The sequence below is a fragment of the Podarcis cretensis genome, assembly GCF_951804945.1.
Source record: "Podarcis cretensis genome assembly, chromosome: 5".
NCBI classification, from domain to species: domain Eukaryota; kingdom Metazoa; phylum Chordata; class Lepidosauria; order Squamata; family Lacertidae; genus Podarcis; species Podarcis cretensis.
In genome coordinates, this window is record NC_137174.1 from 32,525,788 (window position 1) to 32,552,007 (window position 26,220).

At 45.9% G+C, this 26,220-nt stretch overlaps 1 protein-coding gene across 1 annotated transcript; it reads left to right on the forward strand.

Annotated features, from left to right (window-relative positions):
* The first annotated feature begins 23,195 nt into the window (after window positions 1–23,195).
* On the forward strand, window positions 23,196–25,863 carry DDIT4 (DNA damage inducible transcript 4). Its single transcript, XM_079976490.1, has 3 exons — window positions 23,196–23,346; window positions 23,498–23,748; window positions 24,405–25,863. The coding sequence occupies exons 2-3, from the start codon at window positions 23,574–23,576 to the stop codon at window positions 24,896–24,898; spliced, it is 669 nt and encodes a 222-aa protein (XP_079832616.1). The 5' UTR covers window positions 23,196–23,346; window positions 23,498–23,573; the 3' UTR covers window positions 24,899–25,863.
* Window positions 25,864–26,220: the final 357 nt, after the last annotated feature.

Below are 26,220 nucleotides of genomic sequence, written 5' to 3' on the forward strand. Positions count from 1 at the left end.
CTCTGACCTAAGATACAGGCTCAATTTGGAGCTTACTGGTCTTATGCACAGCATCCTCGTTATAGATGGCAATGTGCATTACTTTGCATTCCTTCAAAGTGTGGCAGACCAGCCCTGCCGCATTGGGGAGCTCTCCAACTCATTCTGCTGAGTGGGGCCTCAGACTTCGGCTCCAGTATCCTTTACTGATGGTGCCAGTCAGACAAGACATATTCTCCCAGGCATATGGGCATATTTAATTCTATTAATGCTGCAGGAACGCAATCTGGGCTTTAGGGTGTGTTTGTATAATGGTTTATTGTATTGATTTTGTTCATTATCATGCTTTTATTATGCTGTATTAGAATCGTTACACTATATATGGTTGTGGGGGTTGATTTGGACGATTTCTTTGGGTCACCTGCAGGGAGGTTTTGTATCTGTAAGGTTAGAGTCTGTAACAGAAGGAACTGCTCTTGTTAAGCATCCTCTTTACATGTCTAAAGAGGTGGTCAACTACAAGGGTGTTGCCATAGAAGCAACAAGCTTGTGAAGCCTTTGGAATGTACCATTTGTACAGGAGGCTAGTTTCTACACACACTCGCACATCCCTCTCTAGCATCCACCCAGACCAGCAAAAGACATAATCAGAGTTCAAGAACGTATTCCAGCCAGGCAAGAATATTTGAGGGTGCAAAGAAGGGAGGTATAGAGGGACGTGAAAGGCTGAAATCAGCCCCTGGGTCTGAGGTCCAACTCCCCCCACCCCCAGCCATAGGTGACATGTCTGCACTACCAAGCTCAGCTGCTGAGAGGATAGCTGAAGAAGCAGCCCAAGCCTAGCACCCTCAAGCCTGGCATTTAGGGGTTGTCTGCCCCTAAACCTAACCCTGGGAGCCATCTGCAACCCATGTGAACCCTACACAAATCTGGAGTCCCTGAGATGGTTAGATGGCACCTTGTAGGCCTCCTTCTGGCGACTCCTGCAGCCAAGCTGGTGACAAACTTGCTCTGCTTTCCTTTGGACCACCTCAGCGAGGCCAAGAGGGGATATTGTCATCTGGGCAGCCCTGAACCTCCATACACACTGTCCAGGCTTGTTCCCCAGAGAGGTCACTTTGGTGCTGCTAACACAGCAAAAGCAATGCAGGGGAGGTAGCAGTTATGAGCTACCCGTCTCTGCAGCCACAGCAGGAGCTGTTAGCATTCAGCAGTTTGACTTCACCCTGGGTGGTTCACTCCATTGTCTCTCAAGGCAGACAACAACAAACTCCCTTCCCTCTTGTCCCTCCTCCTATTGATCTGTAGTTCCTTGGGGCGGAGACTTGCCTTTTTATTCACATTACTCCCCAGTGCAACATGAATACAGTACTTAGGAGGAGGAGAACACTGTTGTCTCCTTGCCATCTGTCCCCCCCCCAAAAAAAATCCCACCTCAGTGGCTCTTTCTGAAAAATGTGAGAATGCTACATGGAGGCATAAAACAAGCTTGGCCCTCCTGTTGCTGTTGGACTTCGGCTCCCAGCCTCCCTGTCCGTTAGCAATGATGCCTGGGATTTATGGGTACCAGAGTTTAACAACATCTGGAGGGCCACAGATTCGCTTCCCAGCACACAGGAAGAACTCGATAAACGCAGGCAGGAAGGCTTTTTCAGTCATCCTTTAAGTGCATCCCTTCAGCCCTCAGGGAGTTCCCAGGACTGTCCCATCTGCTTCACTTCTGAATAGCTGTTCCTGCTTCCTTCTTTTGCTGTGCAATTTCAGCAGACCCCCCCCCCCATCTCCTCCTTCAGATGAGCAAAAATCACTGAGCTCAGCACATGCCTGCCTTGGAGCTGGGTGGGAGGGTTGGGGGGTTTTTTTTGGGGGGGGAGGTGCCTCTTCTGCCTCGCAAGGCACGTCCCTGGCAGCCCAAGAATTTTTGTTTTTGTTTTTAACCATTTCCAGGGATGGTAGTACCACAGTGTGTGCTGCTTTGCTCTGGAGTTTGATCTCCTTCCAAATGAATCCCGGCTACTGCAGACACATCAGACAAAAGCAGACGGGGAGGCGGGAGAAATGAGCCAATTGCACAAGGGCAAAAATAGTGTCACTAGGTTCATTCTGACTGCCAGGATCGCTGCCATAATTCGCCTAGGCTTTTCTTCCACCATGTGATCTGCCTGGTTTTAATTCCAGTGGCTTTTGCTGCTTTCTGCTGGGTTAAGCATTTGCATTGAGGACTCTGCTGAATTCATTTGTGCCGTTCTTATTTACATGCTTGTCTTGGCAGCCATCAGTGGTTTTAGGATCATGAAAGTTAAGACTGAAAAGAGCGGCATATAAATCTTTTAATCAATCTTTATTTACTCATTTAAAAGATTGATAACCCATCCTTCACTAATACTGATATCAGGGCAAAGTTCAACAAAAGGTCAAATAGCCAACCAATTTAGCGGATAAACAACCAAGGCTGCAATTCTAAGAGGGAGACCAGATCCAAAAGTGGCTTATCCACAGGAAAATTAACTACAAACCCCAAAATTTGGGATCCTCTCCAAACCTGAGTCACACGTTTTGCAGGTTGTTTTGCAGCGAAAACCCCACATTTTGCAGCACCCCACAAACTGAGCCACTGATACATCAAAAATGGGGTTCGTACTTAACATTAACAAACCCCAAAATTTGGGACCCCCTCCAAACTGATGCCAAACTGTTGCAGTTGTTTTGTAGTATTTTTTTAGTGAAACCCCTGGGTTTTGCTGTACCCCACAAACTGAGCAATTGCTACTCAAACCTAGGGTCATAGCTATCCCCCAAACACAACATTGTCCAATTCGCTTCAAAACAGTGCCAACACCAACAAGGAAGGACGTCTCTCCTTGCCATCTTCCATGGGCCAGAGTCCGCTCTGTCAAATAGAATTGACTGCCGCTGTGTTTGAAGAACAACCTCCCTGAAGGTTACAATCTGCTGCTTTTCCTCTGTAGAAAAGGAGAGGAAATCATGATGATAACACCGAGGACACAATTTGTGGGAGAACTTCACATCCTCCAGTCTGGGCAACTGGCCAGAAGGATAAAACTGGGCTATACTAAAACTCTGGCCTGTTCATGGGTATACTTTGCTAAAGTACCATGTTGGGGGACATGAAACAGAACTTGTGGATGCACTTACCAAGGTCAGATCCAGGTGGTTGGGGTCCCTGGGGTAATGCAACACATGAAAGAAGGTACCACAAAGAAAAGTCTTGTGGTATCTTAAAGACTGGGAAGGAACCTACCAGCTCTCTAGTTTGCTTTCACCTGCCTCAAAATTACTCTCGTCCACAGGAAGGATGCAAACCAACACATAAAAGTGAGTGGGGGGTGACCAGTGCTATTCTTCTAGAAAAAGAGGTTCTAGAATTTGTCGTGAACGCCTCCCTTGTTCTCTTATAACATACTGTCCAACATTTCTCCGATGAAAACAAGGACATCTCATTCCATAATGATAATTTTAGTATTTATACCCCACACATCTTGCTGGGTTGTCCCAGCCACTCTGGGCAGCTTCCAACATATATAAAAACAGAATATATATAAAACATATATAAACATATATAAAAACAGAACATTAAACTTTTTTTAAAAAAACAAAATCTTCCCTATACAGCATTGCCTTCAGATGGCTCAGGGGACGTCCTGAGGAAAAGTGGGACATTCCGGGATCAAATCAAAAACAGGGACAGTTTCTCTAAATCAGGGATGTCACTGGAAAATAGGGGCACTTGGAGGGCAATGGCGCCCACCTGAGAAGTGCCAGAACTGAGTTCCAGTGATTTCCAGCTGAAAACAAAAAAAGCCTTGGTGATGGAGGAAGCGACCTCTGGCATCATTTCCCTCCTAGGCAACAGAATATGCTCCTTTGCCACCTTTTGCCTCCAAAAGGCAATGAGGGTGGGAGATGATGACTTCAGGGCTAATCAGGGTGGGAGATCCTTCAGACTTCTGGAAGTGTTCTGCATGAAACCTGTGTCACCAACTTCTGGAAAACCTGCTCCCCTTTCAGGTTACGCATTTTAATTCATACCTTGCCTCCAGGAAGGGACACACAAATATATATAATGTAAGTTCAGACGGCAAGGACCCCTTGCAGGCATTGGCCCTGTTGCAATTACTCCAATTACACCCGTGCTCGCAGGGGATCTCTGCATGCCTAATGATCCAAAAGACCAAATGAAGCCACAGGTAAGAGCAGGTTGAAGCCACAGCAGACACATGCCCCAACTTGCCCCAAAGGGAAACAGGCATCAATCAGCTTGGATGAGTCACCTTCAGTGCTTCAGACTGCTTTTTTTCTATTTGCCCATTTCTTGGAGTTAAAGTCGCTGGGTGCCTTTTCTTTCTATATAGCCCCCCCCTTTTTTTTGGAAATGCCCCTGCTCCCTTCTTCCAGAAAGTTATATCAATAAGGAAGAACTTAATGGCAGTTCAAAAAAAGAAGGTGTCAAATTGCTGTTGTTTTTCTTAAGGAGCAGTAGATGTAGGTATGCTAGATCTGACTGGGCATGCAAACTATGGGGGGGGGGTTTCTTCCTTTAAAGCTGCATGAAGATTGGCTTGCCAGTTTTTCTGTAGCTGTGCCTTTAAAAACAGTTTGATCTGTAGGCACTGACAAGCGATTCTGTTGACCTCCATGTTGAGAAAAGCTTCACTTGCTGGTTTGCGCAGTGTTTTTTACTCTGCACAAGATCAAGCACCAAAACTGAATTCCTAATTGTACTTTCCTCAAAGTAAAGTGAGGTACGATCTGATCCTAAGCATGTCTCCTCAGACTGGAGACAAACAATAATTCCTGAGAGGTGAAAGTAACGCAAGACAGGCATTCTTCCCCATGCGATGCTTAGGATAGAATTTAACAAAGTTTTACTAAGTGTAGACCCCTGGAAACGAATATACATAACTAAGTTAGGTCCATCAATTTCAATGGATCTACTATGAGTAAAAGTTAGTTAAATGCCACTCTCATCTCTGGTCAAACCAGCTTTATAGGATTTTAAAGAATCACTAAAATCTGAGGGATAATAGTGTATGGTTACCAGATTTTTTTTCAGTGAATTCGGGGATCTTTTTTTTTTTTTTTTTTTTTTTTTTGAAGCTGAGTGGCAACAGGGAGTCAGTAGTGGGGATGGTGAGGCAAAAGACCCTGGGCCCAAGCACACATGCATGTTGTATAAAGGTGCAAAGCCCTTCTTTCGCACCCTGTGAAACATAAATGTGCAGAGTTTTTTAAAAACTGGGCAACAGCCGCTGCCCGCCTGTGACTCCTGAGCCTCCTCCAATCTCCTCCCCCTTCCCCCTTTGTTTTGACTGACCGGGAGAGACTCAGGAGTCGCAGGCAGCTTGCCACTGCCCAGTTTTTTTAAAAACTCTGTGCATTTATGTTTCACGGGGTGCGAAAGAAGGGCTTTGCACCTAGCCTGGCAGAGAACCCGCGTGCCTCACGCCCCTCCTGGGCAACAGCCACCCACCCGCAACTCCCGAGCCCCCCTTGATCTGCCAAAACAAAGGGGGAAGGGGGGCAGGAGATCTGTACCACTGAACATCCCCGATTCTCCTTTGGCAGTGGTGGCAGCGAGCAGCTCCTGAAACCAGCCAGAGCCAACTGCGCTACCAGGCTGGCTCCAGGCTGCTGAGGCTGCCACTGCCACGTTTCCCAGGGACAGATTTGCAAATCTGGGGACATTCCAGGGACAGAACTTGTCTGGGGACAGATTTGCAAATCCAGGGACTGTCCCCGGGAACCAGGGACGTCTGGTAACCCTATAATAGTGTGATGCATCTATGTTGTACACATTATACATATATATAAAAATGCTCCTGTCTTCCTGTCTTCAATTCTCTGGCTACTTTTGAGCATCACAATAACCATGGTTTATCATTATAGAAACAAAACCTGGGGTCAAATGCTCTCCTTCTCTGGGCAGCCACAAGGAGGAGATTGGAAGCTTTCACTTCCATTGTCTTATTAACTACAGCGTGTTGTCTTCTTCAAATCTAACAAACTGCAATTAATCTAAATGCGGATAGTTTGAAACAAGTCAACTTCAAACCATGGGTTATGAAGCTGGCCTGTTTCAACAAATATTATCAAGCGGCGACCTGAAAAATGGCATTTTCTGCCATTACCCCTGTATTATGGAATGCCCTTCCCTCTGCCATATGTGAAGTAGCAACCATCAGGTGCTGAAGACATCCTGCAAAGACTTATCCATTTGCCCAGGCTTTAACTCATAAGATCAGTCCCTATTCTATGTGGCTTTTATGCTAATGTTTCATTAGTTTTAGGCTGTTGTTTTCCCCCCAGCTGTTGCTTTTATTCAATTTGTTGTTGTTTAGTCGTTTAGTCGTGTCCGACTCTTCATGACCCCATGGACCAGAGCACGCCAGGCACTCCTGTCCTCCACTGCCCCCCGCAGCTTGGTCAGACTCATGCTGGTAACCTCGAAAACACTATCCAACCATCTCGTCCTCTGTCGCCCCCTTCTCCTTGTGCCCTCCATCTTTCCCAACATCAGGGTCTTCTCCAGGGAGTCTTCTCTTCTCATGAGGTGGCCAAAGTACTGGAGCCTCAGCTTCACAATCTGTCCTTCCAGTGAGCACTCAGGGCTGATTTCCTTCAGAATGGAGAGGTTTGATCTTCTTGCAGTCCATGGGACTCTCAAGAGTCTCCTCCAGCACCATAATTCAAAGGAATCAATTCTTCGGCGATCTGCCTTCTTTATGGTCCAACTCTCGCTTCCATACATCACTACTGGGAAAACCATAGCTTTTACTATACGGACCTTTGTTGGCAAGGTGATGTCTCTACTTTTTAAGATGCTGTCTAGGTTTGTCATTGCTTTCCTCCCAAGAAGCAGGCGTCTTTTAATTTCGTGGCTGCTGTCACCATCTGCAGTGATCATGGAGCCCAAGAAAGTAAAATCTCTCACTGCCTCCATTTCTTCTCCTTCTATTTGCCAGGAGGTGATGGGACCAGTGGCCATGATCTTCGTTTTTTTGATGTTGAGCTTCAGACCATATTTTGCGCTCTCCTCTTTCACCCTCAATAAAAGCTTCTTTAATTCCTCCTCACTTTCTGCCATCAAGGTTGTGTCATCTGCATATCTGAGGTTGTTGATATTTCTTCCGGCAATCTTAATTCCGGCTTCGGATTCATCCAGCCCAGCCTTTCGCATGATGAATTCTGCATATAAGTTAAATAAGCAGGGAGACAATATACAGCCTTGTCGTACTCCTTTCCCAATTTTGAACCAATCAGTTGTTCCATATCCAGTTCTAACTGTAGCTTCTTGTCCCACATAGAGATTTCTCAGGAGACAGATGAGGTGATCAGGCACTCCCATTTCTTTAAGAGCTTGCCATAGTTTGCTGTGGTCGACACTGTCAAAGGCTTTTGCATAGTCAATGAAGCAGAAGTAGATGTCTTTCTGGAACTCTCTAGCTTTCTCCATAATCCAGCGCATGTTTGCAATTTGGTCTCTGGTTCCTCTGCCTCTTCTAAATCCAGCTTGCACTTCTGGGAGTTCTCGGTCCACATACTGCTTGAGCCTTCCTTGTAGAATTTTAAGCATAACCTTGCTAGCGTGTGAAATGAGTGAAATTGTGCGGTAGTTGGAGCATTCTTTGGCACTGCCCTTCTTTGGGATTGGGATGTAGACTGATCTTCTCCAATCCTCTGGCCACTGCTGAGTTTTCCAAACTTGCTGGCATATTGAGTGTAGCACCTTAACAGCATCATCTTTTAAAATTTTAAAAAGTTCAGCTGGAATACCATCACTTCCACTGGCCTTGTTATTTGCAGTGCTTTCTAAGGCCCATTTAACTTCACTCTCCAGGATGTCTGGCTCAAGGTCAGCAACCCCACTACCTGGGGTGTACGAGACATCCATATCTTTCTGGTATAATTCCTCTGTGTATTCTTGCCACCTCTTCTTGATGTCTTCTGCTTCTGTTAGGTCCTTACCACTTTTGTCCTTTATTATGGTAATCTTTGAACGAAATGTTCCTTTCATATCTCCAATTTTCTTGAACAGATCTCTGGTTCTTCCCATTCTGTTGTTTTCCTCTATTTCTTTGCATTGCTCATTTAAGAAGGCCTTCTTATCTCTCCTTGCTATTTTTTGGAAATCTGCATTCAATTTCCTGTATCTTTCTCTATCTCCCTCGCATTTTGCTTGCTTTCTCTCCCCCGCTATTTGTAAGGCCTCGTTGGACAGCCACTTTGCTTTCTTGCATTTCCTTTTCATTGGGATGGTTTTCGTTGCTGCCTCCTGTATAATGTTGCGAGCCTCCATCCATAGTTCTTCAGGCACTCTGTCCAGCAGATCTAAATCCTTAAACCTGTTCCTCACTTCCACTGTGTATTCATAAGGGATTTGATTTAGATTGTATCTTACCGGCCCAGTGGTTTTTCCTACTTTCTTCAGTTTAAGCTTGAATTTTGCTATAAGAAGCTGATGATCTGAGCCACAGTCAGCTCCAGGTCTTGTTTTTGCTGACTGTATCGAGCTTCTCCATCTTTGGCTGCAGAGAATATAATCAATCTGATTTCGATGCTGCCCATCTGGTGATGTCCACGTGTAGAGTCGTCTCTTGTGTTGTTGGAAAAGTGTGTTTGTGATGACCAGCTTGTTCTCTTGACAGAACTCTATTAGCCTTTGCCCTGCTTCATTTTGCTCTCCAAGGCCAAACTTGCCAGTTGTTCCTTTTATCTCTTGGTTCCCTACTTTAGCATTCCAATCTCGTATAATGAGAAGAACATCCTTCTTTGGTGTCACTTCTATAAGGTGTTGTAAGTCTTCATAGAATTGGTCAATTTCAGTTTCTTCCGCACCAGTAGTTGGTGCATAAACTTGGATTACTGTTATGTTAAAAGGTCTGCCTTGGATTCGTATCGAGATCATTCTATCATTTTTGAGATTGCAACCCAGTACTGCTTTCGCAACTCTTTTGTTGACTATGAGGGCCACTCCATTTCTTTTGCGGGTTTCTTGCCCACAGTAGTAGATATGATGGTCATCCGAACTAAATTCGCCCATTCCCGTCCATTTTAGCTCACTGATGCCCAGGATGTCAATATTTATTCTTGCCATCTCATTTTTGACCACATCCAACTTACCCAGGTTCATGGTTCTTACATTCCAGGTTCCTATGCAATATTTTTCTTTACAGCATTGGACTTTCCTTTCGCTTCCAGGCATATCCGCAACTGAACGTCCTTTCGGCTTTAGCCCAGCCGCTTCATCAGCTCTGGATCTACTTGTACTTGTCCTCCGCTCTTCCCCAGTAGCATGTTGGACGCCTTCTGACCTGAGGGGCTCATCTTCCAGCGTCATAACTTTTATATGCCTGTTGTCTTTGTCCATGGAGTTTTCTTGGCAGGGATACTGGAGTGGCTTGCCGGTTCCTCCTCCAGGTGGATCACGTTTGGTCAAAACTCTCCACTATGACCTGTTCATCTTGGGTGCCCTGCTCGGCATAGTTCATAGCTTCTCTGAGTTCTTCAAGCCCCTTCGCCACGGCAAGGCAGTGATCCATGAAGGGGTTTATTATTCAATTATTTTTGAATAAATGACAATTACCTTGACAATTACCAATAATCGACAAAACTCCGCTCCCCCACAAAATGTTGCTTTGTCTCCTAATATGATGCAAGTAAATGTGAATCAACATAAAGACACCATCTCCCCTCCCCCCCGCCTCCTCGCAAAGAATGAAAACCTACATAAATTTGCTTTCGTGTGAGGAAATTATTTCGCTGACAATATATAATGGGCAGCCAGTTTATTCATGTGTTTATTTATTTCATTTATGGATAGCTTTTCATAAAAAAAAATCCCAAGGCAATTTGACAATTAAAAAAACAACCCAATAATGGAAAAGCCTTGATTAAAAAACAACAACATTGTTGTTGAGTCTGGTATGGATACCGACTGGGATACAAATCTCCACTTGAAAGATTTCGGCCACTTAAAAGATTCTGCAAGGCTGAAACCTGAGAGCAGTGTGGGAGACTGTACTGGAAAAGGAGGGTAAGCTTTTGACTGCTTTGAAGTCCTTGTTGCCAGGACCATGGGCAAGAGACTGTTGTGGTTGTGTGTGTCTCCTTCCTCTTCCCCAGGATTAAGCAGGGCTAGGGTGGGGTCTTCTTAGACTTCTTTCTTTCTTTGTGCCTTTGGTCCTAATGAATACTGCTTTCCCACCCACCCACAACTGCTATTTGAACAAGGAGAAAGAAGCTGTTGGGTGGGTGCTGGGGGGGGGTCTTCCCTGCTAACAGCACCCTCCCCAGGCAGCAAAGAGAGCCATCCTGTGTATTACACTGGGCAACAATTTTTTACTTTTTGAATGTTGTCTAGATTTCTACAACTGATTTAGGGTATTTTTGCACTGCTGAATCAGGAAATGGCATCCATTTCTCTCCATCAGGTCAGGTTTACTGTAAACTGAATGGTGGGGATTGATAAAGGTAAGTACACGTAAATTGCATGTTGCTTCACCATTTTTCAAACTTCAGGGCTTGAACTTCTGTTTCTTGGAACTCCTGGAATGCTCAGTGGCAGGGAGTCTCTCTTCAGAGTCCAACAGTAGTCAGCCATCATGACTGCGTCCCAACGACCCTGATACCTGGTCTCCATCTCTTTCATGTCCTGATGGAATCTCTCCCCCTGCTCATCACTCATTGAACCCAGGTTCTCAGGAAACCAGTCCATATGTGAAAATAGGTAGTGCATCTTGACGCTCATGTTGCAGCCCAGGTTTCTGAAAGCAGTCAGCATGTTGTTGACAAGTTCTGCATAGTTTCTGGCCTTATTGTTGCCAAGAAAGTTCTTCACTTCCAGAACAAAGGCCTTCCACACTTCCAGTTCCACTTCGTTCATTGAGTTTCCGAACTCTGGATCTCTGATGAGCTGACGGATCTGAGGACCGTCAAAGATGCTAGCTTTCAACTTCTCCATGGTCATTCCTAGAAAAGCCTGGCACAAGTACGTGAAGCAGTCACCATCCTTGTCCAGAGCGTTGATGAACTGCTTGATTAAGCCAAGCTTGATGTGCAGCGGTGGGAAGAGTATTCTGTCTCTGTCCACCAGAGGGTCGTTGATGACGTTCCTTTCTTTGCAAGGCACCAATTCCTCCCGCACAGGCCAGTCCTTCTTCGTGTAATGCTGAGCACGGTCCCTACTATCCCACATGCACAGAAAACATGGGTACTTGGTGAAGCCAGACTGTTGTCCCAACAAAAAGTTTACCATCTTCAGGTCAACACAAATAAACCACTTATGCTGATCATAACCAATTTTCTCCAGCACATACTTCACCGCTTCATAGTTCTCCTTCAGTGTACTCAAGTGAGCCAGGGGTATAGAGGCAAACTGGTTGCCGTTGTGTAGCAGAACACATTTCAGTGATTGCTTGCTGCTGTCAATGAACAGTCTCCAATCTTTGGGTTCGTACTGTGGCACTCCAAGCTTGAGCAGAAGCTGCGCAATATCTGCACAGTACACCAAGTCCTTCTCTTCCGAGAAAAAACAGAGGTACTCTTGATGCCTGTTGCGGAAGAAGCTCATGCGAGCACTGTCAGAGAGGAGGTTTTTTTCCTTCAATCTGGATGCCAACAGTTTGGCAGAGTCCTTTGACAAGCTGAGGTCGCGAACTAGATCATTCAACTCCTTTTGGGAAAATGGATGTGGAGCATCATCTTCAAGAACCACTTCTTCTTCATGTCCTTCAACATTGGAGGCATCTTCGTCACTAATGTCAGGAAGTTCTCCGAAGATAGGCACTGGAATTTCATCACAAAGAGCTACAGGATGACGTGCTGACTGAAGATCAGGATACTTAGTGGGGCGGCTGCCCCATTAACTTAGTTTTGATCCCCCAACATTATGCTTTGCCACACCAATTTATGGAAGATTTCGAGGTTTTATGACTTCAAACTGATCCCTTTTCGACATAATCGCCCAGAACTATTGGACCTGAATACTTTTTGTCATTAAAATAATCATTTCCAATCAGAACAATTATTCGACATGGCATTTTACCCCCACCAACTTCTTCTAAAATGCTCCACACAAGTGTACATGTGAACAAAAATGTAAAAAAACCCACGTGTGGCCATAACTCAAAAACTTGACCTGAATGTGATTTTTGGATTCAGCGCATCAGATTCATCCTAAATCAACTGAAAAAACGCAGACAACAAATTTGTTGCTGACCAGTGTTATCAACACATTCGGTAATCACAGGTAGTCCTGTGCAGACTGCAACCGCTCTTCCTGTTCTCAGCACCTTTCCCTTCACAACGTGCCTCTCGCCATTTGCTTCCCAGGTCACCTATGCTGTCGGCGATGATGAACGCGAATCAAGCCCGCCCTGAATTGTCGCCAGCTTGTCTGTAGTCAACACAAATGACTTCAGTGGATGGAATTGAGGTCAGCTGCAGTGGACCGATTGTCCTGAGGAAATTGAGGTCAAATGATGTACGAGTCCCCCCACAAATAATCTGCGGCCGGCACAGGAATCATGGGCAAAATAACAGGTTGAGCTTAAATCTGTGTCCCTCAGCCACTTGGAAGCCTTTGCCTAGCAGTATGTATCTTCCGCTCCATCATTCCTAAACTAATCCCTTAGGAAGGGACAGTGCTCAAAAATATATACTGACTTCCACAATGATCAAAGTTATCCTTAGTAATGCAGTAAAATAAACATTGAGGGTGTGCTACCAATGAATTAATACAGATGCTTACATTTCCATGGGAAATGCTCCCCAGCCTTTAACAAATTCTGATCTTTGGCTGTTTGATAATAAATTGCAGATTTGGACATACAGGAGCATCATTCAGGTATAAACCTGTCTGAGAGCACCACGCAGGCATCAGACACAGTTTTAAAATCTTTTATAGATTGCTTCACTGGAGCAAAAACCCGGTTCCTCCTTGTTGCCACCAAGGTGACATGCTGAGTCATTAGTGGGATCTACAAATAGAACTAGCTGGCCTAATTCCTTCCCTCCTTCTCTAACCAGTGCTTACATTCAAACAGGAGAGGTGTGCCCGGGGTCAAGGATGCCATCTGTCCTAGAAGCCCCCGTTCCATAGCCCTAGGTGTGTGAAGAAAGGCTGTGGTTATTTGTTGGCTGTGGGGAGCAGGGGACACTCTGCACATGCTCAAAGGCATGTTTCGTTAGGATTATTTCACATTTTCCAGGACTCAGAGCCCTGGCATTAAAAACAGATCCCGAGGCTGAGCCCAGGGCACAGAAGGTGCGCCATCTGTAGCATATAAAACTCATTTGCATCCTAGGGTCCAGTGGTGTCAAATGCTTAACTTGTCCAGTTCCTTTTCTTTGACTTTGCAAAACGTAAATCGGCTAATACAGCATGCTTCCTAGGTAAACGCAACGCTAGAGCATTTGCCAGACTTTTCAGGGGACGCTTGAAGAAACCATTTTCAGAAAATGCCACATTTTTATTTTTTATTAAAGTTAGATGTAGAGAAATGGTCAGGTTGTAGCTGAATCACTGGCTTCAAGAACAGTGCAGGTACAGCTTGGGAGGAAACAGTTCTGGTGCTAGTTCTTAGTTTTAAGGGCCTAAGTGGTTCAGGGACCTGTGCAACTTGCAAGACCACCATCTCCCATATGTCTTCCCATCTCCCCCCACCCCACGCCTGCATTCCACTCAATACTTGAGTTTCTGTTGCATATTCTCTCACCAACCAGGGATGATGCCCAGGACCAGCATGAATGAGGCATCTGTCAAGGTGTGCCTTGCTGCCTTGCTGGGGCTAGGCTCTTCTTTTCAATGTTCTGCTTCTGATTTTACTACTTTTTATGACATTTATGAGCTTGCTTAGCTTTGGCTATCTGTTTGGCTGCTTATGCTGTCTGCTGCTGTTTGGGGCTACTTTCTTGACATGATTCGCAGTGTTGTGTTACTGGTCTTCATGTGGCTAGCTGCTTTGATTTCTTAGGAAGATAAACCAGGGTGCACATTTTAAAAATAAAATCTTCATAGGATCTACTGGATATGACCTGAGGCAACTTGTGGACCCTCGAGAGAGAAAGAAAGCGAGCAAGCCCCCCACCAGCCAGAAAAAAGGGTGGCATTCAACTGAAAACATATGAATGATTGCACTGCTTTTCAGAGACTGGGACATTTATGGTCCTCCATACTCACAGCCATGCAAGAGTCTGTGCTTTTTTAAGAGGGGGGATTTAAAATGCTTTCCTTTCTAAGATTGAATTTTACCATCTTTTTTTTTCTTCTAAAAGCAATGGGTGGGGTTAACCTAATGAACCCGTCTCCTCCTTCTGTTTGCTCCCTGAACCCCACAAAATTAACTACGGAAGAACCCCCACAACAGCACACAGGGTTGAGGGGGGATTGTTCTGTCTGGCAAGCTAATAGGTTTGTAGAGGTGGAACATTCAACATAGCATGACTTTGAATTCCAGCCAAGGGATGTGCTCATTTTTACTCATCTGCTGAAGTTAATGAATAGGACTTAAGTTAGCTTTATTCATTTCAACAGGTAAAACTTATTTTGAGTACCACACACTATTTTGCAAGCTTCCACATATCAAGACAATAATAAGGATTTTTAAACAAGGGCTACATGTATTTTAACAGATGCAATGTAAGTAGCTATAATGTATTGCCTACATCGCACGCACGCACACAAACACACCTTTCTCTGCAGTGTATATGTTTTTTTGGAGTGACTTTACAATCTATGAGCCACTATATATGGGGTTTGTAATGCATATCCTGCAGGTCCCATGAGACAGTCCGCAAAGCAGTTTTGTGCATCTCACAGAACATTGCGAGAATGTATAAAACCTTTAATTTAGTTTCTTAGAAAAACAGATTTTGAGTCCTCATTATTGCAGGGATAATTTTGAAATCATAGTAGTAAAAAAAGCACTACAGGAGCGGTGAGTGGAAGGGCTTATAAAAGTTTGCCAGATTCATTATTTTTCAAGTCTCATCATCATTGAAGGCAGGGGGTCTTTTTCCTCAGTAGAAGCCACCATTTGAACATCCATCAGTCTAGTTTATGACAGTGAACGGCTAAGGAAGTGAATTCCCTGCTACTGAAAATACATGCTACTGAACAAATGAATCTGTGGGTTGAACTATTTTGTGTGTCCGTGTTATCAGCAATGATGCTACACATTGTCCATGCAGCCTTGATTATACACCCATGCCGGTCAGTTTCACAACCCAGGGTGCCACGATATTCCCACACAAGGTAACATGACCACATAGAGAGAACCACATGGTTCTAAGTGTGGTCCGAGGGCTGCTACCTTTTGTTTTACAGCAGCTAATAAAAATACCTGTAAATTTCCATTGGAAGAGGCTTTCAATCATTTCCTTCAGAGTTGTCCAGGAAAGAAAGGCTGATTCACGAATCCACCTCCTCTCTCATTTGCTGTCCTAAGAACCCACCCCCCTCCATTGACATCAAGCCTCTGTAGCAATGCCAGTGTCTGCTTGCATAGAGAAAAAAACCGGGGGAATATCTTAATAGAAGGCAATTGCTTGTAGTCACAACCAGGATGTCAGGTTCAAATGAGAAAGGAAACAGTGCTGGGCAGATGAAGGGGATAATCTTCTATATTCAGTGGTGCACTTTGTTGGTTTACAATGCCTGATAAACATTGGCTTTATGAAGATGAAAGGAATCTGATCATTAAGTCATTGCCTACTTAATCCCTCCATCTTTCTGCTTTTAAATAATAAAATTTTTACATCAGTTTTTGGTTGAAGAGCTCCTTAGTGTCCAGCACTGAACCCTATCATGCTGCAAAGGATTCTGGGATATTTTATGGAGGAACATATTCAAGGCTAAACAGACACAACACAGGAGATCTGTAATCAAATTTCCTGACTTTCAACAACTGTTTTAAAGCAGACATGGGGCTCCAGTTTTGTTCAGGGGCAGTGGCACAGGGAGAAGCAGATGTTTAGCTCTTCCTTCCTGCCATTCTTCAGCTCAGAATTGCCCTGCAGAACTGTGGGAAAATACAGCCATGAAACAGCTACCTATACGATGCGCCCCTGGCCAAAATGCTTTGGACTACAACTCCCATCATCCCAAGACAGCCTGACCGGTGGTAAGGGATGGTGGGAATGGTTAGGCCAACAACATCTAGAAGGCACCAATGTGGGGAAGGATGAGCGAAGGTGAATGTCCTGAGACAAGGCCATGAAAGCTGGGATCTGAAGTTGCACACACTCTGGAAAGCCACAGGTTCTCCACTTCAGACATATACAGACACTGACATGGCAACAGTGGGAAGATCCTCCATCTCTGTACAGTTCTAGCCTGCTGAATTTTGCTGGAGAGTTTTAAGCACCTACCAGAGCTTTGGGTGCGTGTTTATAAAGCTTAATGTGGATTAAAGTGCTCTGTCACCCTACATGTCCCCTTCTGAAACTCAACCTTTTTTTTTTTTTTTAGAATAATATTTATTACCTTTTCCAACAATTTAAACACTACCAAAAAATACAATACAATACAGTACAAAAACACACATAAAAAAAACACATTACACTAACAAAACACTAACATTAAACAACAAAACAAAACAAACACAGTTTAAAACACATCAAAAAGTTTCAATATCTTATATTTCATTCACTTATTTCCACGACCTCCTCACACCTCCCTTTTTGTATTCCACTTCTATTAATTTTCCAGCAATTCCTTTCCATCTTCCTCTATTTTTAATCCTATAATTATCTTAACACATTCTAACCTTATTTTCCCTTTAATACTCTATTAATCTATTTATCCTTAATTCCTTATAACATTTCTACTATAGCCATATAACTTCATTCCAACATTTTCCTAACTTTCATTAATTTTACAGTATTTCCGTAAATAGTCTTTAAACTTTTTCCAGTCTTCTTCCACCGACTCTTTTCCCTGGTCTTGGATTCTGCCAGTCATTTCCGCCAATTCCATGTAGTCCATCATCTTCATCTGCCATTCTTCCCGGGTGGGTAAATCTTGTGTCTTCCAGTATTTTGCGATAAGTATTCTTGCTGCTGTTGTTGCATACATAAAAAATGTTCTATCCTTCTTTGGCACCAATTGGCCGACCATGCCCAGGAGAAAGGCCTCTGGTTTCTTCAGGAAGGTATATTTGAATACCTTTTTCATTTCATTATAAATCATCTCCCAGAATGTCTTAATCCTTGGGCATGTCCACCAAAGGTGAAAGAATGTACCTTCAATCTCATTACATTTCCAACATTTATTATTGGGCAAAAGGTAACTTTTTGCAAGCTGGACTGTGTCATGTACCACCTGTAAATCATTTTCATTAAGTTTTCTCCTAGGGCATTACATGCCGTAAATTTCATACCTGTGGTCCATAACTGTTCCCAGTCAGCCATCATTATGTTATGTCCAACATCTTGTGCCCATTTAATCATAACTGATTTCACCATTTCATCCTGAGTGTTCCATCTCAGCAACAACCTTTTGAGGTCTAGAAAGTGCATCCATGTGAATGCTGGATGAACGCTCCATCACTCACGGTCATACAAACGACATTCTCATTGTCCTATTGTGGCGCCTATATCACTTGCACCTCTATTCTATGGCTTGATTTGGGTTAGACCGCCAGACTTTAGACTTTTGATTTAGCTGCACTCACTTAATTTTTTCTTGGCCAAAATGGCATAGCAGTCCGGAAACCGGAATGGATGGGGGTGGGGGGATGGAGGAGGAGAATTCTGGTCCCACTAGCATAAAACCATGCAAGGACTACCGCTATCACAGTAGGGTTTCCTCTCTCTCCACCCTATGCACCACTAAATTGGCTGGGGAAGCAGGATCAGGAGAAGCTGCAGAACATGTGTGTATGTGTCTGTGTGTGATTATTCCACTGGGCATGCAGAAATGCTAGTATTGATGCAACTTGAATTATTCTGTGACTGCAATCCGCAAACCACAGAATCTGGATTATCTTGGAATAGACGTGTATGTGAAGGGGGCGGGGCTTATCCACAAGAAGAAAACCCCCGCTCTTTAGCTCTGAATTGGAACAAACAAATTTGTGGAAAACAAAAATTGACTTTTCCTCTGATTGAGTGCTAAAGAGTGGGTTTTCATGGGGGGGGGGACTCTGGGTCAAAACAAACAAACAAAACCACTAGACACAGAGCTTTCAAGTACAGTGGTACCTCAGGTTAAGTACTTAATTTGTTCCGGAGGTCTGTTCTTAACCTGAAACTGTTCTTAACCTGAAGCACCACTTTAGCTAATAGGGCCTCCTCCTGCTGCTGCTGCTGCTGCTGCGCCGCCAGAGCCCGATTTCTGTTCTTATCCTGAGGCAAAGTTCTTAACCTGAAGCACTATTTCTGAATTAGCAGAGTGTGTAACCTGAAGCGTATGTAACCTGAAGTGTATGTAACCTGAGGTACCACTGTACAGTACTGTGCCTGGAAAGAGCGAGGCAAAAGGTAAGCATGAATAAACCCAGAGAGTTTTATAGGTTTGGGCTGTGTATTATGGCTGCTTTCGTTACGTATACTGTTCCTGAGCATTGTGTGATTGAGCAATCTAGAAAACTTCCTAAATAAATACATAAGGGCAAAACAAGATGCTGCCAGGAAAATAATTGAATGATGAGCAATTTGGGGTACCTTGCAAGGCAACAATGGGACCTGGCTAGTTTAAATCACGGGGGCCATTCTGGAGAAGAAAGGAGAAAACAGTACATTGTTGAAATAAGGAAAACACACTGCTTCTTTTTGTATTTTTTAGAAATAAAAATCTTAAATTACAGGTGGAAATCAGTTTGAATGTTGGAAAAGCAACATGTGAACATTTAAATAAATGTGCCTGCCTTTGATGGGAGATCTGGTCACCTTGGGATAGGACGGACACATCAAGAGCAGCTGAATGACTCAGGATGTGAGCTGGGAATTCCCCAGGTTCAAATCTCACCTCATCCGTGAACTCAGAAGATGCCCTTAGGCCAGCTGGGATCTTGAAGCCTGCCCCTCCTCCATTCTTCCCATTGGCATTATGAACGTAATAACACTGGCATGCCTACAGGGTTCTTTTAAGAACGATTGAGATAATAATATAGATTGAGTGCTCTGAGCAGTCTTCAAGCACTCTATAAAATGCTGAGTAGCATTATTACTATCAGGTTGAGAGACATTTTAATTAGGATTCTCTAGATTTCTTCTTCATCTCAGTCTCACTGTTTATGTGCATGTGGGGAACATAAGCAGAAATGCAAAGGCTATGGCAGCCTGGTGCCTTGCAAATGCTTTGGACTACAACTACTATCACCCCAAAGCAGTATGACCAATGGTCAGGAATGATGGGAGTTGTAGTAACAAAAAAATAAATAAAATCTAGAGGGCACCAAGTTGGGGGAGACAAAACCAAGGCAAATCTCCTGACACATGGATTTGGACTGGCCCACTTTCCTAAATCTTGCCAGGGCATGGTGGATTTTTGCCTGGGCATGTACCACAACACAGCCACTGATGTGCGTGAGTAGGATGGAAATAAACCTAAGTCAGCTTCACACACATTTTAAATGGATTGCAGGGACCAGTTCTCAGGGGCGTCTTACCCATAGAAGCTAGTGGAGCGGGGCGCCAGGGTGTTAAGTTCTGGAGGGCACCAGGGAAGAGGCGGAGGCCTCTTTTGTATTTCTCCCTGCTCTGTTGTTTTTCAATTTATGCAGCGCTGTGAACTGAAACCCAGGATAGGGCACACAGGTAGATTTTAAAAAAGGGGGGTAAGGTAAGGTAAAGGACACCTGGATGGTTAAGTCCAGTCAAAGGCGACTATGGGGTACGACACTCATCTTGATTTTCAGGCTGAGGGAGCCAGCGTTTGTCCACAGACAGCTTTCCGGGTCATGCGGCCAGCATGACTAAACCGCTTCTGGTACACGGAGGACTGTGACGAGTGCCAGAGCACATGGAAACGCCGTTTACCTTCTCGCCACAGCTGTACCTATTTATCTACTTGCACTGGTATGCTTTCGAACTGCTAAGCTGGGACCGAGCAACGGGAGCTCACTCCCGTTGTGCGGATTCGAACCACCAACCTTCCGAGCGGCAAGCCCAAGAGGCTCAGTGGTTTAGACCACAGCACCACCCGCGTCCCATGGGGCACAGAACTCCTATACCTGCTCAAATTTCCTCTCCGTTTTGGCAAGCTTAATTTCACCCCCGGTTATTTTCATTTAAAAACGTATCTGCTCTCACTGAATATTTTTATTTTGCCTATTTGAAGGCATTTATGATATAAAAACAGGAGCCAAACTTATGGACCAGAGAAAGCGTAGCAAGGGCGGGGGGAGGGGGGAGAAAACAAAAATATATGCAACTTGGCTAGCCATCTGCTAAGGCCTGCTGCCACCATCAGCAGATGGGAGAAAAAGTTTGGTGCGCCGGACAGAGAAGTTACCGTTTCCCAAGTTACCATTTCCCAGGGCTGCCAGCTGTTTTAGTTTTAGTTTTGGTTTTGCTTGACTTAAGAACTTAAGAAGAAAAGTTTTGGGGAAATCTGAACGCTGGCTCATTGCTCTTTCAACCTAACCAATAACTTATTGTGACACCAGGTCAATGCGCTTAGTATGTTCAGAACTCATTTATTCCCCCCCCCCTCTCTAATGAATGTGTGAAGCCTGCATTGGACTGGACCCATCTTTATCTATTCTAAACCAGGGGTCAGCAAACTTTTTCAGCAAGGGGCTGGTCCACTGTCCCTCAGACCTTGTGGTGGGCTGGGCTATATTTTGGGGGAAAAAATAATGAACGAATTCTTACGCCCCACAAATAACCCAGAGATGCATTTTAAATAAAAGCACACATTCTACTCATGTAAAAACACACTGATTCCCGGACCGTACATGGGCCAGATTTATAAGGCGATTGGGCCGGATCCGGCCCCCAGGGCGTTAGTTTGCCTACCCATGATCTAAACTCAGTGCCCTCTCTTCCAGAAACCTCGGCTGAGTCAGTCCGGCCTTAAGCCCTCGAAAAGGTCCTGCAGTTTATTATGTGGAGTTTCCTCCTTTCTGATGAAACGATATGCTTTTTTGCAGCAGCTCCGGGTGCTTCCTCTCCCCTCGCTCATGATGCAATTCCCGCAGCAATTTACACGGCTGGGAACCCGGGAGGCGCTAGGACCCAGCCGAGCTCGCCGTGTGAGTTCTGGCTGCGGCTGGACTGCTCGGCTCGAGTTACGGAGCTCCCCGACGTGCCGAGCTCGTCGTCGCACCGAGCGGCCTCCTCCTCCTCTGCCCGAGGAATTGCAACAAAACCCGCCCTTATCAGCTCCGCGGCGGTCAGTCGATAGCGCGGCCCTGCGCGCACCAGCGCCCAGACATGAGCTGACGTCAATGCAGGCGCAATAATAATAATAATAATAATAATAAAACCCCTGTTATTTTTTGGCGATCCAAAGTGTTGGCAGGGTGGCCAACACTTAACGTGTGAACCCGAGTCCGACACGGGTATTATATCACTCCTCTTGTTGTGCATTGCAAGGAAAAGCCCGATGAAAATGCGCATAATACCAAGTACGTTTGCGGGGCGGGGGGTGTCCTGATCTTTGCAGCAACAAAACACGCACACATCCCTCTACAGGCCGCTTTGTGGAAGATTCACTTCTTCGGCTGCTTGTCAAAATAATGTAACCTGACTGCTAATGCAACTGTTACTTTCGTGGCCATATATCTACATGTTAAGATCTTTGGGAGAGAACACTGTAAATAGGAAACGGATCCTTTAAGCTTTGGAAGTGTCCGGAGGTATATTATAATTAAAGTTGGCAGACAGATGCCAAACTGTTTCTACGTGCGCATCATGTAGATATTCCCTTGAAATCCAAGGGGTTTCTCTGGCCTAGGATCGTGGTTAGGATCGGGGGGTGTGAGATATACCGGTGTCCTTCCTTTTAACTACAAATCTATTGTGTGTCTGGGGAAAACAAAATGCAAAAGGAGCCACAGCTTCATGAGAGAGAAAGAGAAATCCCGTGCGTAACACTGGGATTGAGAACAAAGCAGGTAGCTCAATCCGTAGAACTCAAGAGACTCTTAACCTCAGGGTCTCGGGTTCGAGTTCCACGTTGGGGGGGGGAGAGTCCAACATTGGGGGGGGGGTTGAACTGAATGATCCTTGGGGTCCCTTGCAGTTCTTTGATTCTATGAAAACTACCTCGCCACTGACTCTGTAAGGCTGCGGTCCTAACCCCACATTTACCTGGGTGTAAGCCGCACTTGAATACAATAGGACGGGCTTTTCAGTAGACTTGCGCCGATCCTTTCCTTGTCCATCCTAGTGCGCATTATAAGGAGGACAGGCCCTACTGGTTTGTAGCGGAGCCTGCTCGCTACGTGATATGGGCGCCCAGCAACGGATCCATCGCTTGCCTTCCCCACTCTTAGAATCCTATGCACGTTGAAGGGAGTTTACTCAGAAGCAACCCCCCTCCCCCCCGTTTGGAAGCTGCCTTATACTGAGACACACTATTGCTCCATCGAGCTTAGTGCTGCCTACACTGACTGGCAGCCGTAAGCCTTTCCCATCCCTAGCGGGAGTTATTTACATGGCTTTCTCTTTCAGTCCCACACAATTGGGGGCTTGATTTCCAGGTAAACGCGTCCGTGGGACCTTCTGCTTGCACGCAGTGCTAAGATGCATGCATGCACCTCGGGCTTACTTGGGAGCGATGCTCCGTTGAACTCCGCAGGCTTTTGCACCCGGGTGCAATTGCAAACGCGCAATTTTGCAATCGGGCATCGAGGGGTGCGAAGTTTAGGGGTGGGTGCCACACACATTGTTATGCGCCCCTTTTCCCCCCTTCCCCCCACTTCCAACAGCAGCCTATTGTTCTGCAGCCTGCGCCACCCCCTCGCCGCAGCCACAAGCCTCCCCCCGCCCCCATCCCCGTGCAGCCGCAGAACAAGAACAGCGCGGAGGAGGAGGAGGAGGTGGAGGGGGCGTGTCCCAGGCTGCTGTAACCGGGCAGGAGAGAACGTTGCGAACGTGCGCTCCCTCTCCATTGGAGCGGCCCAGCTCCCGCTCCCGGCCAATGAGCTGCGGCGGAGCAGGAGACCCGAAGCGGCGAAGGCGGCGGAGGGAATGGGGCGGGGCTTCCGAGCGCGCACACCCCCTGACCCGACTATTTAAAGGCGGAGCGACGGGGGGTGGAACCGCAGTGCCAACGAAAGGGCAGAGGAGGGAGGTTGGGTGGCAGCGGGGTCGCTCGGGCAGCTGCGCGCCTCTTACGGGTCCTACGGCTCAGCGCTGCTGCTTCCACTATCTTCCTCGACGGGCGCCCTGAAGCCGGTAAGTAGATGGGTTTTTTCATTAGATGCCCGTTTTGCACGGGTCCCGTGGTCGAGTCTGCTGTCCTTTATCCTTTGGAGCTGGTCTTAAGACGTAGGGATCCGATCCACTCCGATCCTCACCTGCGCCCTCCTCTTTCCCTTTGCTACAGAGCCGTCGATCCCAGTAGCGGACACCCGTCTTCCGACCCCCGGTGTGGAAAAGCGGCCGTGGGAAGAAGGGCAGAGATGCCAGTCTCGTGGGACAGCTTCTCCCCGCTGCCTCCCATCCCGGAGCAGAGGGAGAACCCGCCCGCCTTCGCCTGGGAGAAGGAGAGCGCCTACCAAGGGGCCGCCGGCCGCAGCGCCCGGCTGGAGAGCTCCGACTGCGAGTCCCTGGATAGCAGCTTGAGCTCCGAAGCGGGTAAGCGGGGTTTCTCCATCTCACCGGGGGTGTCTGTCTTAATGTCTGCAAAACGGGCTCCTAGGCCTCCATATGCGGGTCTGGGCTGGGAGAATTGGGGCCGGGGAGCTGCTTGTAATGGGTACCACGTCTAAGCAGATTGCGGGGAGGTGACTAGGGATGCTAATAAAGGGGAGCTTTGGGGACCTGCATACATAGACGGGGTGGGGGTGGAGTTCTATCATGTTTACTTAATTCCGTTTAAAAACTCCCCTTCCCACCCCTTGAAAGCAGAAAAGGAGCTCTTCAGTGATTCCCATTTAAGTGCATGCAGAATCGGCCTACTTTAATGAAGCCTTGGAGGAGGGTGGGGGGTGGGGGAGATAGTGAGCATTATGGGCAACTACAGGTCAAAACAGGAATTTAAAGTGCTATGTATGTTTAATGGGCAAACCAGCAAGCAGCCACTGCCTTTGTTGCCTGCCTTCTCTAGCAGAGGGGTTGCTGAGAAGCGGCTGCCTTAAGCTTATAATGTGATCTTTTTGTTGCCCAGAATGGCTTCTACCAATTAAAAACAACGAAATGCACAAAGCTGTTTTAATTTCTTGGCAGGGGGGTATCGCAGCAGCATTAGCAGCAGAGTAGTCATGGGGCTGTTGTCTCTCCTTCATTTGCAGATGCCCAGGAATATCTGGATGAAGTGTCCTTGCCAGACTTTGACTTGTTAAATGATCCGGAGGATGAGCTCCTGTGTGCCAATCTCATGAAGCTAATCCAAGTCAGTCTGAATAAAGCGAAGATCAACTCCAACCGCTCCTCCAGGCTCCTCATGCCAAGCCAGCTGATCGCCCAAGTTGGCAAGGAGCTCCTCCACTTGGCCTATAGGGAGCCCTGTGGCTTGCGGGGGGCCCTCATTGACTTGTGCGTGGAACAAGGGAAGGGTTGCCATAGTGTGGGGCAGATTGCTGTGGACCCCGGCCTGGTGCCTACCTTCCAGCTGACTCTCATTCTTAGACTGGATTCCCGCCTCTGGCCTAAAATCCAGGGACTCTTTAGCTCCGGCTCTGCTTTTTCTCCAGGCTTCAGCCAATCGCTGAAGCTCAGCACTGGCTTCAGGGTCATTAAAAAGAAACTGTATAGCTCTGAGCAGTTGCTCATAGAAGAGTGCTGAGAAGTGTCTCCTGGTTGGAATTAAAACTGAGCATTTACTCTCTTAAAGATAATGGCCAGCACCGGTCCAAAGTGGGGAGGAGGCGTGTTTAAAGGGCTGTGGAACACAAGCCGTTTCCAAGACGCAGCTGTCCTCTTGAGCCACTGTAGGTTAGATTTAGATGGAAGATTGACTTAACAAGTGATACTAGGCAGGTAGTCCAAAGAGGAGGAGGAGGAGGAAGGCAAGGTTTGAAAATTAAAAACAGCAACAACAGCACTCTGGTTTTTAGTAACTGACAAAAAAAGCCCGCTGGAAACAATGTGCTAGCTTTAAAAAAATCCTTGTCTGACACGTGGGACAACTTTAGCAGTATTTTTTTTCCTGACAGCTGATGACATAACAGCAGGGCTGCCACTAAGGAGAGATGAAGGTTGCCTGCTTTTTTGTGATAAACTTTTCTTTTTTTAGAAATCGGAAAGAAAAAAAACTTAGATAGTAATCAATGGATATCTGGTGAGTGGTGAGGTGCATGGACAATTGTTTATATGTGTTTTAAGGTCTAAAGGGACCCAAGAATGTGTTGCATTGCTTTGAACAGAAGGGCATGAAGAAGCTCCACTACTGACACACTAGGGCAGCTAAATATAAGGACTTCTGAATGAATGGGGGCGTTAAATCCACCATGCATCATTTACGCAGCTCTGTTCGTGTTTATTTTTTCCCTGAATGAGACCAGTGTGGGAGGCACAGGGCACACAAGGTGGAGTGTGCTCTGTCATGGTTGGGTATTCTGGTGATGTATGTTTGAGGGAGGTGTGAGGTGATGCTGGGCTGGGGTTGGGGGGGGGCAGGAACCCTCACAGTCGGTCTGTAGTGCTTCCATTGGTTACAGTTCACATGGAATACACTTGATGTTCAAGTTTTTGAAGACTCCTATACAACTGTTGGTTTTTTTACTTTTCTAATAAAAACATTTCTAATAATCTGCTTCTCTCCTTCCTTTTCCTTGCCAGTGTTTTAACTGGGGCTGCAAAAAGGTGATGGTAGTTGGATGATTGACTTCTGAAATTGGATGATTGATTTCTGAAATGGGCTTTGGGACACTGGAGGTTTCCTAGGATCAAATTTGGCCTGCGGCCTCTATTTTCAAATACGGTTGACTGAGGGGAAAACAATGCACTCGGTTGTTCCCACTGTGCCTCTCTCCACCCGAATCCCAATTTTCAAACATCTTCTGGACATACCTCCTTCCTTCAGATTGTACTGTCTTAGGAACCTGGATGCTGGGAGTGAGCTGGAGAGAAAAGGCCCTTGCTTTGATGTAAGATTGGAATGGACAC

Bases quoted from the DNA above. Each gene is read 5' to 3' on its own strand.
- DDIT4 (XM_079976490.1), top strand. From the start codon at position 23,574: ATGCCAGTCTCGTGGGACAGCTTCTCCCCGCTGCCTCCCATCCCGGAG. The intron at 23,749-24,404 runs GTAAGCGGGGTT...CTTCATTTGCAG, and splicing joins CAGCTTGAGCTCCGAAGCGG to ATGCCCAGGAATATCTGGAT.